Source organism: Hippocampus guttulatus, chromosome 9, assembly GCF_054856545.1.
Source record: "Hippocampus guttulatus isolate MCC_2025c chromosome 9, RoL_Hgut_1.0, whole genome shotgun sequence".
In the NCBI taxonomy this organism is placed as follows: Eukaryota; Metazoa; Chordata; class Actinopteri; order Syngnathiformes; family Syngnathidae; genus Hippocampus; species Hippocampus guttulatus.
In genome coordinates this window covers 20,421,965-20,439,825 of record NC_141269.1, presented here as the reverse complement: position 1 = coordinate 20,439,825, position 17,861 = coordinate 20,421,965, and the positions used below count along the sequence as shown (strand labels likewise).

The following is a 17,861-nucleotide window of genomic DNA, read 5'->3' as shown; positions in this document are numbered from 1 at the left end:
AAAGCCATTTGTTCAGATTTGTGTTTGAATTTATTAAAGAAGTGAAACCAACCAATTTTGTTTTTTTTTAAGAGAGACTCACCATTGTCTGTGGATACCATAAAGGTGTTAGGAGTCGTATCTCTTCCCACACCTCCATTTTCAAACGCTCCATATCCTTCACTCTCCTGGAGCTGCCAGTTCAGACCAAACAGGTGCATCGCTGCAGCAAGATGAGGAAAGTGAGAAAATGACAGCCAAGCGCAGGAGTGAGTGAACCGGAAAATGAAAAGCAAGCAATTGTGGGAAGATTGAAAATATGGAAGGGGTAAGGCAAAGGGGGAAAAAAGCATGAATCAGTGCAGAAGTTTTATCAGTTTTGGTCACCAGAAGAAAGAACGCACATTGCAAGAAGGTGACATTTATATCCACACACCTTTCTATCTTCACAGTACTCTGAAAAAAACATGATGTGTTGACTGTTCTAAATTTTATTTGGTCAAGTGGCTGAGCACGATAGAATCATCAACACACGATACTGCGCCTGGGGGGAAAAAAAAAAGCTCATACTGAAAAAAAACACTAGTGTTTTTGTACAAAATAAGAGCAGTGACAGAGAGATCTGATTATGTATGAGGGATTACTGCACATGGATTTGTGTCTGTTTCCAATTATGGTTAAAAGCTACAGAAAATGCAAGAGTACATTTAGTGCAATGTGTTTTATTTGTGTATCCCTTACTCACAAATGACTATCAAAAAGGCCCACAGTTGACAAAGATTGCTGACATGCCATGATCCAAATCCAAAAAAGGGAACACAGATGAGGGTCTAAACACATGTAAATCTTTTTTTAAATTTGCACACATATCAGTCATTGAAAAATTTTTAAAAAACATTTGTTGGAGATTACTATGGCGTTATATAAAATATATATATATATATTTTTAATCCAATTCCAATGTACCAGTACAGCAACATGCCAGTATCCCAACTTGTCAGTCTTTCTAGTTTGTTTGTCATTTTAAATTTTTTGCCATTAGATCCCTGTACAAGAATCCCCAAATTCCTCCATATTCCATGAACCTTTTGCAGAATGACCTTTCCATCACCTTATCGTGGTGGAGGGGTTTCTTTGACCCATTGATCCTAAAAAGAGCAAACTTTTTCTAGGTGCGGTAACAGACAAGCAGTGTGCAGGGTGACTGGGGGTGACTGAGGGCAGAGACCTTGGTTGTGCGATCCCTGGGCATTGAGGGCTCTATATTTGTGCCCGGCACAAGGTCTAACTGTGCAAAGGCGCAGACTACACCAAGTGTAATGCCACAGATGCACGCAGAGTGGCGGCTTTCAAAATAGGGGATTTGCGGCGTTGTGGGTGTGAACACAGCCAACTTCAGGCTCAGCCAATTGAAGTGTGTCCTACAATTACCTATCGACCCACGAGAGGCACATGGCCCTTGACGTGGCCGGAGCAGAAGGGAGACCATGCAGGAGGCATGAAGTTTACCTACTTTCAGCCACCAAATTGTCAGGTGAGCCGGAGGCATGTTAAAGGAAACACTCTTGGTACACCAAAACACAGTTTTGCAGTTCCGTCTGCCAGAGTCCCCAAACACCAGCACAAAAATCAAGATGTGCCAGTTGTTAAGTTTGAGCGCATCTGCACTGTCTATGAAGACAGCGCTCGGATTGTTACCTCCCGAGCAAGAACAGGGATGAGATTTTTCCGCTTTTTGGCAGAATTCCGCTTTTTTCCAGTCAAAATGGACCTTTTTTATATTGTTCCAAATCCGTTGAGAAAATTGTAGGGGGGGGGGGGGGTGTAGGGTCTGGTGTTATTTCTGGGACCCCCGACCGATTTTCTGATTTTTTCATCACTAGCCACTCTCACCCCGGCAAGAAAGGAACCTGAGCTATTGTGCCACATTGGTGGGGACACAATTTGACTGCTGAAAGGGAGACTGCTGGATTTGCTGCATTTAAAAGACCCAGTTTATCCATGGAAGCCCTGTTGTCTCCAACCAAAGTTCACCAAACTATCTTGAGGAAAATGGTCAATGCAGAAGCGGATTTTATTGTCAATTTTCAGCTCCCCATCAGCATGGCTTTTGAACTGAGTGATTCTCCCTCCTCATGACCTCATTTTGAGAAATTTAAATCAAGACAAAGCCATACGTGAGCTCTCGGAAAAGCTTGATAGCCAACTGCACACTGTTGTTGTAGTAATTCACACAGCTCAAGTTCTGATATAGTGGAGCAGGAGGAATTCATGTCAATGAGTCAATGGCTGTTGTGTCAGCAACACCCCCCCCCCCCCCAAAAAATCTAAAAATAAAACACTATCTCCACAATTCAGTACTATATAGTTCTCAGGCCAAATATCAATTTGAAACCAATCAATGAGTTCCCTTTACAGGGACTTCAAGGAAATGTCTTAATTCCATAACATTTTTCCCAGTGGATTTTTCACTGTCACAAAAGCAATAGGATAGAGAATACACATTTCATTAATAATTCCCAAAAATCTGTTATCATATCAAACAAAAAAATATCAAGACAAAGGATTTAGTTCTACTAATTAGCTAACCCTAACACACACACACACTCACACGCACACACACGCACACAGTACAACAGGACAGAAGGGAACACACACAAAGAGCCAATTATGTTCCTTTTTTGATGAGCAATTTGTGACCAAGCCGACGGTAAATCCCATGAGACGATACTATGCACAGGGATTCTGCAAAGATTAGACAAAGTGACACGTTGCAGTTGATTCAATATAGAAGATTTTAGAGATATTGGATTGGATTCACACGGCATATTAAAGTAAGAGTTATGTCAAGGACCAATTATTGATGCAACATGGGAATAATTTACAAGAGAAACCGCTGCTGGCCTCCAATACAACAACACATTCACACAAGCACAACACACACACATTTTTTATTTTTTTTGGGAACACACACCTCTCTGCCTCATTAAATTAGAGCCATGCTGTGCCAGTCTGTTACCCACAACACCTCCTGGTGAGGACAGGAGCAAAGGGTCATGGGAGAGTGCTGCCTAATCGACAGGAGCTTTGTGCATGTCAGTGTATATTTCTGTGTGTGTTTTTGTGACAAGATAAGATGATTCCTGGTGGTGGTAACAATCAAACAACGCTAGGTCTTTGAACACAGAAACGTTGGAGTAATTTCGAAAAGGAACACAAAACAAAGTCCAGTCCAAAGTCCATTTCAAAACTTTACCTAAAACACACAAATGGATGCAGCAACGTAATAAATGTCTCAGACCACAAAAGAGCTTGATATGTACGCTTGCAACAAGCTGTATTGGGAAGACCTTTAGTAGTACAGTACTGCATTCTTATTCCTAGTTATTGTATTGCTGGTTGGGATCATCAATTTCAATGAGTAATGTTGACTGTGTTCATTAAGAAGACTGTAAACACAGTGAGACACTACGGCCATGCCATAAACTCTGTTACTGCTACTGTATATTGCCACGGCGGCTGCTGAGAGACCATAACGTTAGAGCCCAACCGTTGTGATATATATATATACTTTTTTAATGAGGCTGATGGCGATTTCTGGCAGTGAGTACATCAAGATAAAAACATTTGGCTGATTATTTCGGCTGATGTTTCAAGGGCCGTAATTGGGCGATTCAATTGGCCGGCTCCTGCATAACATTGTTGTCAGCAAGGTTCTTCTACCAAAAGAAGGACAGTAATCCCTCGTTTATCGTGGTTAATGGGGACCAAAACCACCCGCGATAAACGAAGATTACGCGAAGTAGCGACCCCTCCATAAACATATAAAATGTCCGCAAACGGTCCGCGAGAAGCTGCGAAAGTCAGCAAAACAACAGCGAGTCACATAGAGCAACATATACAGTACTGTACTACATGTACAGGTACATGAATATATTTTTTTTAATGAATATGTTTGAAAAAATCTGCGATGCACTGAAGACACGATAAATGAACCGCGAAATAGCAAGGGATCACTGTAGATGTGCAACCTTATAAAGCGGCACTCATTCTAAATTTCAACCACAGAACGTACCTGTACATTCCATTGCATTTTTGGGGGTCATAATTATTATATTATTTACACTCATGGCTATACTCTAATTATCTATCAAATCCTGTATCTTTTTCTCAAAAATGTTAATTATCTCTTGTCTTTTTGCCTGTGATAGATGAGGTTTCTGTTGTATTTTGTGAGTGAGGGGTACACAGTGTATGTCGAGTTAAGTTTAAGATAACTGGTTATGGATCCTTGCCTAACATAATTCACAGGGGATACGTTATGCATTGTGTTTTTTGTTTGTTTTTTTGGGGGGGGTGTTTTTTTTTATTTTTATTTTTTACAATTTAACACGGTTCCCTGTTGTGTTAATAACATGGCTACAGTAATCTTTAAATTATAGATATATTTTTATAGAATACTGTATTTCCTACAAGTTTCATTTTGTTCTTGCCTTGCTGCCAAGTCATTGGCTGAGAATCTCGGTTTGTGGGTAATTAATACTGCATGCTAATTTTGCAACAGTGGAATGGCTCTTTCACCAACACATTTTCTGAAATGGCCAGATAACGAAAGCATGACTTGTTTTGAGTTTTTTTTTCGACACTTGATGTGTAGGCATGCACTCCAGAGACCAAACTGTCCATCCAGCCATCCATTTTCTATACCGCTCGTCCTGTTAAAGGTCATGGGAAGCTGGAGATCATCCCAGTTTGCTGCGGGGGAAAGGCGGACGACACCCTGGATTGGTTTCCAGTCAAATACAAGGCATATATCGAGATAAATAGGAATTGACCCAAGCTGCCTGCACGAGATTAAGGCGAGTGAATTAAAAAGTAAATTTTCCATATGTCCTTGTCAAATGGATCTAAAAGACAGAGGGATTTCTTAATTATTGTGTCTATGTAACGCTCCCTGTGAAAATTCAATGCTTATCATTATTTAGCAAATCCTATGTTTCACAGTTCTTCCCAAAAAAACAAAAACCCCATGATTTTATTTATTTATTTATTTATTAATATGACAAGTCAAATCCTCTTTATGAGCGGATATTTGGGAGTAATTCAAGAGGAAAGATACAAAACGGCAAACTGCACAAGTGCATAGAGGCTCACACATTGAAAAATATGTACTCAAGAACCGGGAGCACGTATATTGACTACAACACAAACAATGAAATAATTTCCCCGAAAATGTTAAACAGACGGTTTTGAGGGATCTCATGACATTTTGACCTCCAGGAAGGTGACGTGAGCTCCTAATTGCGTCACTTCCATGTGAGAATGAATGAACTTTCAAAGAAAAAAAATACACCCTTTCTTCTTTTTCAAAATGCCTTTCATTCTTTTCTTTAGGTGCTTAATAAATTTGAACTGCACCCACGAAAAGCCACTGTCTCATTACTAGGCCAGGCTTCACAGTTCAAATCTAATTTCTTAGTACCCGTCGTATTTTAAAAGTTCTGTCAAGCACTTTGTGACAGCTGCAGCGGTTGTGAAGGCTCTAGATACATAAAGCTGTATTGTATTGTATTCCCTTTAGCGTGGACGAATGACACAACCACGATTGTAGCTTGTATTCTCTGTGCCGTATAATGAAATGCATCCTATACAGTTTTAAAATAGGCCATTCATTGAAGATGTGCCTTATAGTACAGAAAATACGGTACATAAAATAGGATACACAGTACAAAAGTGTTGCACGCCAACACAACCGTTAAATACTCCCAGATTGAAATAATGTGAGCACTAATTGCGATGGCAAAGTTCTATTACAAAACTCGCACAAGTTTAGGAAGAGAAGACTAAGGCCCGGAAAAAAGAAAACACTGGCATTAAGGTGACGGGATGGGATGATACCGGTGGGAAAACTAAGTACAAACAACTGCTAATCAACGAGAAAAGGGAAACATATTGATGCATAAAGTTCAAAGAGACACTTTTCATTCTGTGATTGACCTGCCACTGAGTGTGCTGTAAGTGCAGATGAGGTCTTACCTATGCAGTAACAGAGCAGGATTAAGAGCAGCACAGACAGTCCTACTGCACTGAGGGCTGTACACCTAGAAGGGAACACATCATATTGGTGTCTGAGCTTCGTCAATGTTTTGCTTTGACTTTTGATTTTCCAATGTAATTTTAGACATGGCTGTCTTCAACGTGATAGCTTCTGCGGTATTTACCGAGGAGTCCGTTTCCATCCACTCAGGGAAAAAAAAAGCTATTGCCTGAAATTGATTTACACAAGACTATGAATGTGCGTGTAAATATGGATCGGACCGTTTAAACACAGACGATTAACACACACAGACTATTTGATTTGAAAATAAATTGCTTTTGCATGTATACGCTAAAGTTGGTTGCTAACCGGATCTCTTAACTTTTCGTGCATGCTCCAGTCTCTGCTTATTTAAGCAGTATAAAATATCACTGAACATTTAACATCCCAACAGCTAGAATGAAAGATTTAAGCTTAGTAATTTAACCAGCAACCTCCCGTGACCCTGTTCAGGATATGCGGTGTTGAAAGTGGATGGGTGGACGGATGAACAATTCAACATGACGTGAGGAGCATGCACTCGCGCTTGTGTGACCCGATGACATTTTTACCAGCACACAGTAAAAAAGTTGGCCGCATTTGAACCAATGAAGAAATACATTTATGCTCCATGATATCTGCAAAACAAATACTGTTGGTGGCGCGATGTACTTTCGTAATCAGAGAATTCCTTAATTAACGTGTTTTTGATCATCATCCTTTACATATCCATTTCCTTTATATTTGGAATAGATTTGGCACATTTTTCGATTTTGTGTTTTTCGTCTGAGTGTACTATTGAATGTGGCATTGTTCTTTTGTGTCAGAACAAACACCTAAATCATCAATCACCTTTTTGTATTTTGGTTGTCAATTGAAAATGGAAGGAGCAACTCAAACTGTCCATGAATTCTATCCTGTTGTTTTAATTTTTGTGGTTTTTGACTCCCTTCTCAATATTTATGCAGTCAACCCTTCTCGAATGTTAATCAGGTCAGTAGTGGTATAGAATTTTATTTTTTAAACGTATTTGAAGAGAGAAAAATGTGGCATGTTGTATTGTGCTAAGTTCTACCGTCAACCATGATACATTGCTTTATACTTACCTCCATGAGCAATATCTGGAGGATTTTTTAAACTTGAAGGCAGAGCGGGACAAGGTGTTTCTTGGCAAAGGTCTCGTAGGAGGGGAGTACACTGAGCCTGTTGCCATGGTGTACCCGGGTGTGGCTGTGGAGAAGAGGGGGGAGGTACCTGTACCTGTCTTGAAAAGAAAGTGCCTGGTGGATGAGAGAGAGAAAAAAAGAAGAAAAAATAAGTTCAATGTCCACATTTTGTCAAAAGTATTGGTACCCTTTCAATGAAGACTCACAATGGTGACTGGGATAACTTGAAATTGATGCCTATTTCCGAGCCACAAAGATTCTGAAAGAGTGCCCTTTGGATTAAACTTCTTGGCATAAACTGCATCAGCTCTAGGTTTACAGATGCAAAATTGAAGCATGCAAAGAAAAGAACACCGTATTTACTGTCAAACACTCAATTACGGTCTGCTTTCAACAAACCACACGAGATGTCTTGGCTCTGTGCAGGGTACAATGACACCTCAAGACTATCCAGACTGTCTGGTCTGTGCGCTTCACAGTGTCAGAAACGTGGGTCTCAACCTCAAGTCTTGCATCCTCCAACAAGATAATGAACCAAACATGGAGCTAAAAGCACCCTTAAAACAGCAATCCGGAGGGCTATTCTGAAGTGGTCTTCTATGAGCTTTGATCTAAATCCTAGTTAAAAAAGATTGTGTATCAAAATGTTAATCAATAAAAATATATAATTTTGGTTTCCATCAGTTCCAAGTCATATCATTGGCCATTGTTTTCAGAGAAGGGTACAATTTTGCCTGTGTATGTACTGTATGTGAATGTGTACCATTATATAGATCATAATCTTAAATAGTTCAGTAGAAAAAGAGTAAAACACGGGTGTCAAACTGATTTTTGCGGGCCACTTTGGGGTTACGTCTTCCTTCGGAGGGCCGTTACGACAGTGAAACTAAATAAATGTGAACATATTATTCCTTGTACACAACAAATTGATGGATTACCAGTTTTGAAATCAGTCAAATCAACTACAATAGTTTGTTCAATTCTTGTTTGAGTGAGTGTGAACAGGGTAACAAAATTATTGCAAAATCTCAATGTTATTTATTACACATGACAATTTGACATTTCGGTACAAATTTTAGCAAGGATCATGGAAGTTGACACACATGATTTGCTTTCGCGGGCCACATAAAATTATGTGACGGGCCGCATCCGGCCCCCGGGCCTTGAGTTTAACACCTGTGGTTTAAACAATCGTTTTCCTTAATCTGCATCATTTTGTCATAATATAGTTATTATAACATTATTATGTACAAAAAGCACAAAACATAGCAATGATGCTTACTGTTTCTATACATGACTCATCAGAAGGTGAATACTTTTTTTTTCTGTTGTTTTTTTCAAACACAGTAAGGTGGAACTAAAAGCACATTTAAAAACTACTCACGTACCCGTGACCTTTGTGTTAGAATTAATTGATGTGCCCATCAGTTATTATTTCTGTTTACGGGATCAGTTTAGAGGACACAACAGTGATGAAAATCACAGCAAAAAGCATGTACAGTAATTATCAAGGTCACAGTGTCTAATTAATGACGGAGCTTCAGCTAATGAGCCTCCGCAATTACAATTACGACTTCTCTCTAACAAGGCAGTGTGATTAACAATTATAGCCGGTTGTAACAAGGGCCCTGTAATTAATACCTGCCTCTAGGCATGCTGTGAAGAGAGATTAAAGGGCAAGAAAGTTGGGAGATCACGATGAATGGTCTGAAACCAAAATGAAGAGGGACACATAACAGAGGCAATACACCGAACAATGTACTGAGCATTTTGCATTCGGTTGGTGTGACTGGAGGACTGAAACAGCCTCTTGTCATGACTCACGAGCCTTCAGACTGAACCCAAACTATATGATCAAAACTCACGGTGTGATCTATGGTGACCTTTATATCTCCAACAAGAGTTTTTCCACCACGAGATTTTTCCACTTCTCTTTTTGCTCCAATTATGGCTGCTCGGTTCTTTATTGGAATGTGCATAAGTTATCCTGCGTTACAGTCAGTAGTAAGCAGATTTTTACATACGATTAAAAAGTTCAAATACTCAGCAAATGCGTAGTTGGCTTTTGTGCTGTAAACTGATGGAAAGTTGGTCAGAAGGATGATGAATGGCATTGCAGTCATAGTGAATGCAATTCAACTTGTTCGCATTGAACTATTTCGGTGTTATATAACGCACAAAGTCGCCCGTGTCTATCAGAACCGAGAGAGTCTAAGAGGGAAGTATCTCAATTGTTACATAATAATACCAGTAAAATGATGGCAAACGTGATGGGTGGAATGACAATAACCTGACAATGCTTCTTGCTTTTACACAAGATTGAATAATGATTCTTAATGCTGCTTGTTAAAGCCTAACGAGAAGAAGAAAAATCATTAATGCACACACACACACACACACACACACACACACACACACACACTCACACGTACAATAAATTTTAACTCTGCATTTGACCCATCATAGTTGTGGACACAGTAAATTACACATTGTTAGGGGCACATGCTGGAGCATGGGGTTACTTTAACAACCAGGGAGCAGTTTGGGGTATCTGTGTCTTGCTCAAGAACACCACAGCTGTGTCTCCGGAAGATGTTGGCCAGTGTGGTTACTTCAATAGCGATTGCATTCTTTAACACAGTGTCTAATTTTGCTTTTCCATGCTTTTCTTTCAGGTTTGTAATCTCAGTTTGCTGGGATTGGGTGACTTGCTTGGAGTATTTGCTTATTTTTTACTCTTGTTGTAAATTTTGGCTTGTCCCATCAGGAATCGCCGCAGTGAGTTACTCACATGAATTGATTGGCAATGTTTTCACACCGGATGCAGTGCACTTCAACATATATGATTTTTTAAAAAAAATCCAAGATGGCGTCTTCGTTGGCAGCCGTCTGCAAGACTGGTTTCAGCGTTTTTGGCCAAGACAAAGGAGAATAATCTGTGCTTGATTGATGCTTGATTTTGTTTTTGACGGGGGGAATGTCGGCACTATTTGACTGTCGCCGCTCACCAGCCCCGGGGCGCTTGTGTTTTTTGCACCTATAATGGGCAGGATTTTTCACAGCCCCGTTTTGTTCAGCAGAGATGTTGGCGCTGCTGGACAGTCTGCGTTGGTGCGGCTGGATGGATGGCTGCTGGACCGAAGGATGAGGAGAGAGGAGCGTTGGCGCGGAGCGCGGATGTGTAATTGCAATTGAAGTGGATTTACATGGGACAGGAGAAGAGAACCGAACCAATCTCTCTTCATCAATGTATGCTACAGCTTCGTGTTTACTTTCAAACTTAGCTTGTAGTAGACGTGTACACATTTTGAGCATGACGTCTCTGATCCACTGAAGAAAGGACAATTTCTTTTCTCTTTCATCTAGAACTGCTTCAAACAACAAAACATATGCAGAAATTGTGTTTATGATTGCATGACTGTCCGTGTCTTATGTTATTTTGTTTTAATTTTAACTCTTCTGTAAAGCCCTTTGCTACTGCTGTTGTGAAAGCATTAAATAAATAAAAATGTTTGTATTGTATTATTACTGCATGCCATGATGCATGGTTCCTTTAATGTATGAGCTATTATCATTTTTCCTGTAATTTCATTTATGTGAGGCAATACGGATAAAAATGAGCTTACAGAGTTACATTTAAAAACGAGCAAAGTGTTTACAAGCGTCTCAGCAAAATGCAGTGGAATCAATCCAGCCATGTTTCACAGTTTTGTGTGCTCTGCAGATAGTTCTTGTTGTGGGGTTTAGAGCATGAGGGTCTTTTCAGTGCAGCACAAGGACACATATAAAAAGGATTTCAAATTGACAAATGTATGCTGAATGCCGGGGTAGCTTTATGTAGCAGACTACCCATTCACTGTGTTAGTGCAAACTAATGACAGCAGACAACCAGAGATTGTGGGGATAATAGAGTGTAAAACGAGTGTGACCACAGTGAGCGGCAACCATAACTAATATGGGAGCCTCTCAAAGATAATGGTGCTTCAGATCTCTTTTCTGTAACCTGCATTTTAGGAATTATTCACACTCAATGTCTTTATTAATCGAGGCAACACAAGAATGCTGGAGCTGCCACCGTTGTTTTGTGTGTGTGTGCGTGTGTGTGTGCGTGTGTGTGTGTGTGTGTGTGTGTGTGTGTGTCAAACGATAACTGCAAACAGTAACAGCTATGTCCATACTGATTACCACTTAACAAAAAAAAAGAACTAAAGCAAAAAAATGAATGTACTTCAATTCCATCTATTTTAAGATGCAGTTTATGCAAACCAAGATTGATAGGATAACCAACAAACAAATCAATTTTTTATGAATGCATAATGATACCTTATTCATTCTTTTCCCCTTAAAAACTCTCATGCAAGAACAGATAAATGCAAGCAATAGATTTTGAAGCAAAAGCGACACTTTTGTGACATTACTGATGTGCTATTTTTACTTTTTACTACGGCCATTCTGGTAGGTGCAATTTGGACTGCTTTTTCAAACTCAGCTCAACTTCATTTATAGAACGCTTTAAAAACAATTACAGCAGCAGAGAAAGTGCTTCACAATAAAGTATAAAGAAAAAAAAAATCTGACGTAAAAACAGAGTCAGTTAAAACAATAAATTAAAAAAAACCAAAACCTGTAAAATACAATAGAACACGACAACAATGCTGACTTTTATGCGGAGTCCAAAGCCAAAGAATACAAATGTGTCATAAGACAAGTTTGAAAAATGGACAAAGGGGGGGCTTGCTTAACGTTTACCGGAAGGTCATTCCAAAGGGAAGGACTGGCAAGGGAAAAAGCTTGATCCCCTCTGAGCCTCCGCTTAGTCCACTGTACCTCCAGTAGCATCTGGTCCGCTGATCTGAGCACCGGGCAGGTGCGTAGGAGTGGAGGAGCTCAAAGTAAAAAGGTGGGGGTGGACCATTGAAAGATTTTAAGCTCAATAAAGGAATCTTAAAATGAAATCAAAATGTATGTCTACCTGTGAGCATGTACATTTTGGAGAAAAATCCCCTTTTCTTCCTCTTCCGAGGGGAAATATTCAACACTGACTTTGTAATTCTGAGTTGGAACGTAGCAATAGCCAAGAGGAAAGCAAACTGAAGCTTAAGCAATGTAAATGGAGGGACAACTGGCTGAGCAGATTGTTTGGACAATGTGTCTCCAAAGTCAATTACCACAATATAGATGACAGAGTGTGTAGTTAAAATGCTCATTTAAATAGACACTGTCAAAAAAATTGGTTAAATGTATTCACGTTCTGTCAGTCATAGATATGATGTCATAACTATGACATGTCCATCACAGAATTCCACCAAATCACCAATCAACACTTTAAAGATTGGAAAAAGTTGATGGGGATGCTACAATAGGCTACAACACTGTCAAAAAGTGTGTATCCAGGGTCAAAGGTGAAAAGGATTGAGGTTGAAGCAAAGCTGAGGATCGGCAAAGAAGTCAAGTCAAGTCAAGTCAAGTCAATAGTATTTATAGAGCACTTTCAAACAGCCATCGCTGCATACAAAGTGCTGTACATGGAGCAATTTAACATGCACAATAAACAGTAAGACAAATCGGTAATAAAGGCGGTAGAAAGCACCAAACAGTAAAACCAAGAACAAATCTAAGTCATGCTGAGTCGAATGCCAAAGAATACAAGTGAGTTTTGAGGAGGGTTTTGAAGATGGGCAGCGAGGAGGCTTGCCGAATGTTCAGTGGGAGGTCATTCCAGAGAGAGGGACCAGCAACAGAAAAGGCTCGATCCCCTCTGAGCCTCAGTTTAGTTCTTGGTACTTCTAATAAGGTCTGGTCCACAGACCTGAGGCGCCAGGCAGGTGTGTAGGGGCGGATGAGCTCAGAGAGGTAAGGTGGCGCGAGATTATTCAGAGATTTGAAAACAAATAAGAGGATCTTGAAAATAACTCTAAAATGAATGGGGAGCCAGTGAAGGGATGCCAGAGTAGGAGTTATGTGCTCCCTCTTACGAGTACCAGTCAAGAGGCGAGCAGCGGCATTCTGGACCAGCTGAAGGCGCTTAATGGAGGACTGGCTGACTCCAAAGTAAAGGGCATTGCAGTAATCGAGCCGGGATGTGACAAAGGCATGAATTACTGTCTCAGTGTTCATGTGAGAGGAGAGGTTTTATTTTGGCCAGCTGTCTAAGGTGAAAGAAGCTGGATTTAACAACGGCACCAATTTGCAGATCGAGTTTGAAATCACTGTCCAGTTTAAGGCCCAAGTTTGAGACTGTTGACTTAAGATAAGGAGACAGGGGGCCCAAGTCTACAGGATGGAATGTACAAGGGCCACTGGGACCAAACAATATCACCTCTGTCTTCTTTTCATTGAATCTCAAGAAATTTTGTGCCATCCAGGTTTTGATTTCTTCCAGACAGGATAGGAGTGGCCTTAATGAGAAGGCGTCTTTCTTGCTCAGTGGGACATAGATCTGGCAGTCATCTGCATAGCAGTGGAAGGGAATACCATGTTTCCTTAAGATGGAACCCAATGGGAGCAGATACAGCGAGAACAGCAGAGGCCCCAGAATTGAGCCCTGTGGAACACCACATGACAGGGGAGCAGTGCGTGAGTCAGAGCAGCCAAGGCTGACACAGAAGGTTCTGTCAGCTAAATAGGACCTAAACCACTCAAGAGCACTCCCACCAATGCCCACCAAGTGCTGCAAACGAGTCAGCAGAATACTGTGATCCACTGTATCAAATGCTGCAGTTAAGTCCAATAAAACTAGTCACACGTGGTCTCCAGAGTCATTTGCCAGGAGGATGTCATTAGAAACGCGTAACAGGGCTGACTCCGTGCTATGCATCGTCTTGAAACCTGACTGGAAGACCTCCAAGATGTTATGTTCATCCAAGAAAAATTTCAACTGCATGTGCACCACTTTTTCCAGAATTTTGGATATGAAAGGCAGTTTGGAAATGGGCCTGAAACTTGACAGCACATCTGGATCAAGACCAGGTTTCTTGATCAAGGGTTGGACCACAGCATGTTTAAACTGTTGGGGAACTACACCAGAAGACCATCTTCCACTGTTCAACCTGGAAACAGTGCTAGCATCGAGGAACTGGTCAGAGAAAAATTGCAGAATCTATCCATCAATTTTCTGATTGGCTTATCCTCACATGTGTCGCGGAGCATGTTGGAGCCTATCGCATCTGTCTTCGGGCAGTAGGCAGGGGACACCCTGAACCGGTTGTCAGCCAATCGCAGGGCACACAGAGACAAACAACTGTTCGCGCTCACACTCACACCTAGGGACAATTTAGAGTGCTCCACAAAACTGCCATGCATGTTTTTGGAATGTGGGAGAAAACTGGAGTATCCAGAGAAAACTCACGCAGGCACGGGGAGAACATTCAAACTCCACACAGGAAGGTCAGAGCTGGAATCGAACCTGGTGCTATCGAACGTGCTAACCACTTAACCAAATTGCAGAATCACATGACCGAATTTCTTGTAATCAGCCATGGACGTGCTGAAAATATCAGGAGGGAGCTGAGCTCGGCTTTGCAAAGCTTTGGGCCAGACGGGTTCCAAGACAACTTACGGATGCACACAAGCAAGTCTTTTTTGAAGCTTGTTCGGCACTTATCGAGTGTCCCAAAAGTTCGATCGTTTTGTGACAGGAGGTTAAACTTGGGTTCCAATCTTTTGAGAAAGCCTATTGGTAGTTCCCCTTCCAAAACAAGGAACTCATGACATCACTTCCCAAATGGTTGATAGGAAGTAGATATGTTTGAAAAAAATTAACAGTTTATATTTAAATGAGTATTTTAATGACACTGTTGAAATTTCCGCAAAAAATAAACTACAAGTCAGATAAATTGAGGTGGACATTACTTTTGACTGCCCTTCTTCTACATGGCATAATTTGGACTGTTTCAAATTACAAATGAAAAGATTAACTCAAAAGAAGAAAATAACACCCAGTTGTACTTTAAATCTAAAAGAATGTAAGACCAGCAAGCCTGTGAACTTTTTGCTGAATTTAAATTGCGTAGGGAATCGCTGATGGTGTAATGGTACACACGCCGGACTTGTGTGCGGGCAGCGTGGGATCGGAGATGGTGTATATGTGGGTGTGAATGTTCGTCTGTCTCTCTCTGTACCCTGCGACTGACCGAAGTCAATTGGGATAGACTCCAGTGACTCCCTGGAACCCTGTTCAGGATGAGAAGTGTTGAAATTGAATGGATTGAAAGTAAATGAAATTGCATAGAACATTTGAAGCAACAACCCCAAATTTCTTCATTCACGGCAGGGCTGTCAAACTCATTTTTGTGGCAGGCAACATCATCGTCAGGGGTGCACATAAGTGGTGCGCTTAAGAACTGCAATTTGAATTACACACCCCACTTCAAGTGTGTCACCACACTTTTGCGCACAAGAATAATGCAGCTCAGTCAGTCGGCTCGACCTCGGTCAGGTTTTGCAGCCTCAATTTGAAGGCAAGTCAGTCGCCACAAGGATTACTTTTGGGAGTAAACTTCAAAATAAAAGCTTAATAAGGCAGTGATATCCGTGTACAGTCCAACTTGTTGCTTGTGTGTATACAATTATTGGTTACTCAATTGTAACAAAATGACATAATTACACATATTATTGGCAAAACCTTGCCCAGACGTGCCGCAAGCCTTAAAGTTAATCCATGAATGTCTTATCACCAAATATTATTACAAATACACAGTAAATTGATGGATAACTAGTTATTTTCTACAACCATTTTTCATTTTATTTCAAAAGGGGGGCTGGTAACAAAAAGTGCTTTTAGGAGGAAACATGAATTTGGCTGAAATGATTTGTTTTGCCGTTCATATTAAAAAATGTGGCGGGCCGGGTCTGGCCTCCAGGTCCTGAGTTTAACACTTGTAATTTATGATTTGCTTTTTTCCCCCTCACTTTTCCCGTTGATGCAAGAAAAGCCAAAAGATATCTAATGTTTTGGGAAATCTATTTTTAATAACCAATTTGAGTGCAATGGCCCATATGAAAAGTTCAAACTGCTTTGATTCTTCAACTGTCCTCAAAATGTGGTTCGAAGCAGTGCAAGGCGACTGTGTGTTTCAACATTCCTCCATAATACACTTCCAGGTTTTTCTGGAATGAACCCAGTTTGAATGATCTCAAAACTAAACTTTGAACCTTTTAATACTAAAATAAATCCAAGCCGGAGACAGAGTCCCAATGGTATAAACTTTCTCCAGCTCATACAGGAACAAAGCCAAAATGCTAGAGGTTGTAAAGATCATAGAGACCGATATTTTCCCCTCCATCAATCTATCAGGCATCCCCATTTTTCTCCCAGGGAGTGATCAAAAGGGGGGACAACGATGGGAAAAACTTCTAGTTGACTATAAATTGTTTGGTGAAATAAAGGTCGAAGTTAACAATACCCACACATTCCCATTAACACACATTCCAATTAATTGGAGTTGCAATGACAAATCAATATCCACCAAGTGATGTGTTTTTTTGGTGTCTTTCTGATATGCCGTGTGCATTGAAAATGAGGATTTAAAGTGTACATTAAATTTAAAAATATATGATATAAGGGTTTGATTTTTTTTCCCCTTACGCAATTATTCCAAAAATATTGACTCATGATCAGAAGTATGTTGATGAACTCACGCATGCAAAGCATCATCGTAGGAAATCCATTCTTGATAATAATCCAACATAAATCTACTGTTGCTCAAACATACATCTTTCTCAAGGGCTTGGTGGCTTCAGTTGCAGTACTTGCAATACTTGCAGTACTAAAAAAAAAAAAAAAAAAAATTGCTATGAGTTGTGCAAACAAAAGTAACTGTGCATTTTAATAAAACATGTGCATGGTGCATTTTTTGTCATGAACATCTAGTGTTAACTTGTTCACAAAAAAACAGGCCTTTATGTGTCTTGAAGTGGGACGAGGCAACGTCTGGCCACATATCGACCAGTGTATCCCCTAATGAATGGTGGGCATGGAAGGGCCTTGACTGTCACAGGCCAGGGTCACGGTCTGTGCAGGGACACGCTGCTACACTGGCAGCTGTGCGCGGCGAAGGAACAGATTTTCTCAGCCACGTGGCAAAGCAATATAATATTAAATGCTCTTTGAACTCACCAAACTGCTCTGTCATTGGTTGAATCCAGGTCACATGATTTCTGAACGGCAGGTTGTTAATCCGCATCTCCATTTTTGCCAGAGAAAACTGCATCGGATCTGGGCAGTTTTTGGTCTTTTGAAACTGGATATTTTGCGTGTGTTTTTTTGGGCAAAATGGTTGTGTTCCACTTGATGATGATGATGTCAGATTAACATGATACATACACACACGCACACACACACACACGCACGCACACACACACACACACACACACTTATATATATGCATACTCACACACACACACACACACACACAACACACGCACTCATATATATATGCATACTCACACACACACACACACACACACACATGTATATGCATACTCACACACACACACTCACATGCACACGCATATCCATATCCATATCCATCCATTTTCCATTCCCACACAACTAGTTGTGCTACCAAATATTTTGAATGATATTTAATATATCTTTTAGTCATTGTATGGAGCTCTCAAAGGATGATTCAAATTTTAAC

General features: G+C 40.5%; 1 protein-coding gene across 2 annotated transcripts in view; it reads right to left on the bottom strand.

The window, feature by feature from the left end:
- LOC147200723 (teneurin-3-like) overlaps positions 1 to 17,861 on the bottom strand; it is a 213,569-nt gene that overhangs the window by 112,159 nt on the left and 83,549 nt on the right. For both annotated transcript variants that reach the window (XM_086118984.1, XM_086118985.1), the window contains exons 4-6: positions 7,162 to 7,335; positions 6,016 to 6,080; positions 83 to 202 (exon numbers count right to left, since the gene is read on the bottom strand). In XM_086118984.1, coding sequence (XP_085975110.1) covers positions 83 to 202; positions 6,016 to 6,080; positions 7,162 to 7,335 — 359 coding nt within the window. The remainder of the gene's footprint in view (positions 1 to 82; positions 203 to 6,015; positions 6,081 to 7,161; positions 7,336 to 17,861) is intronic.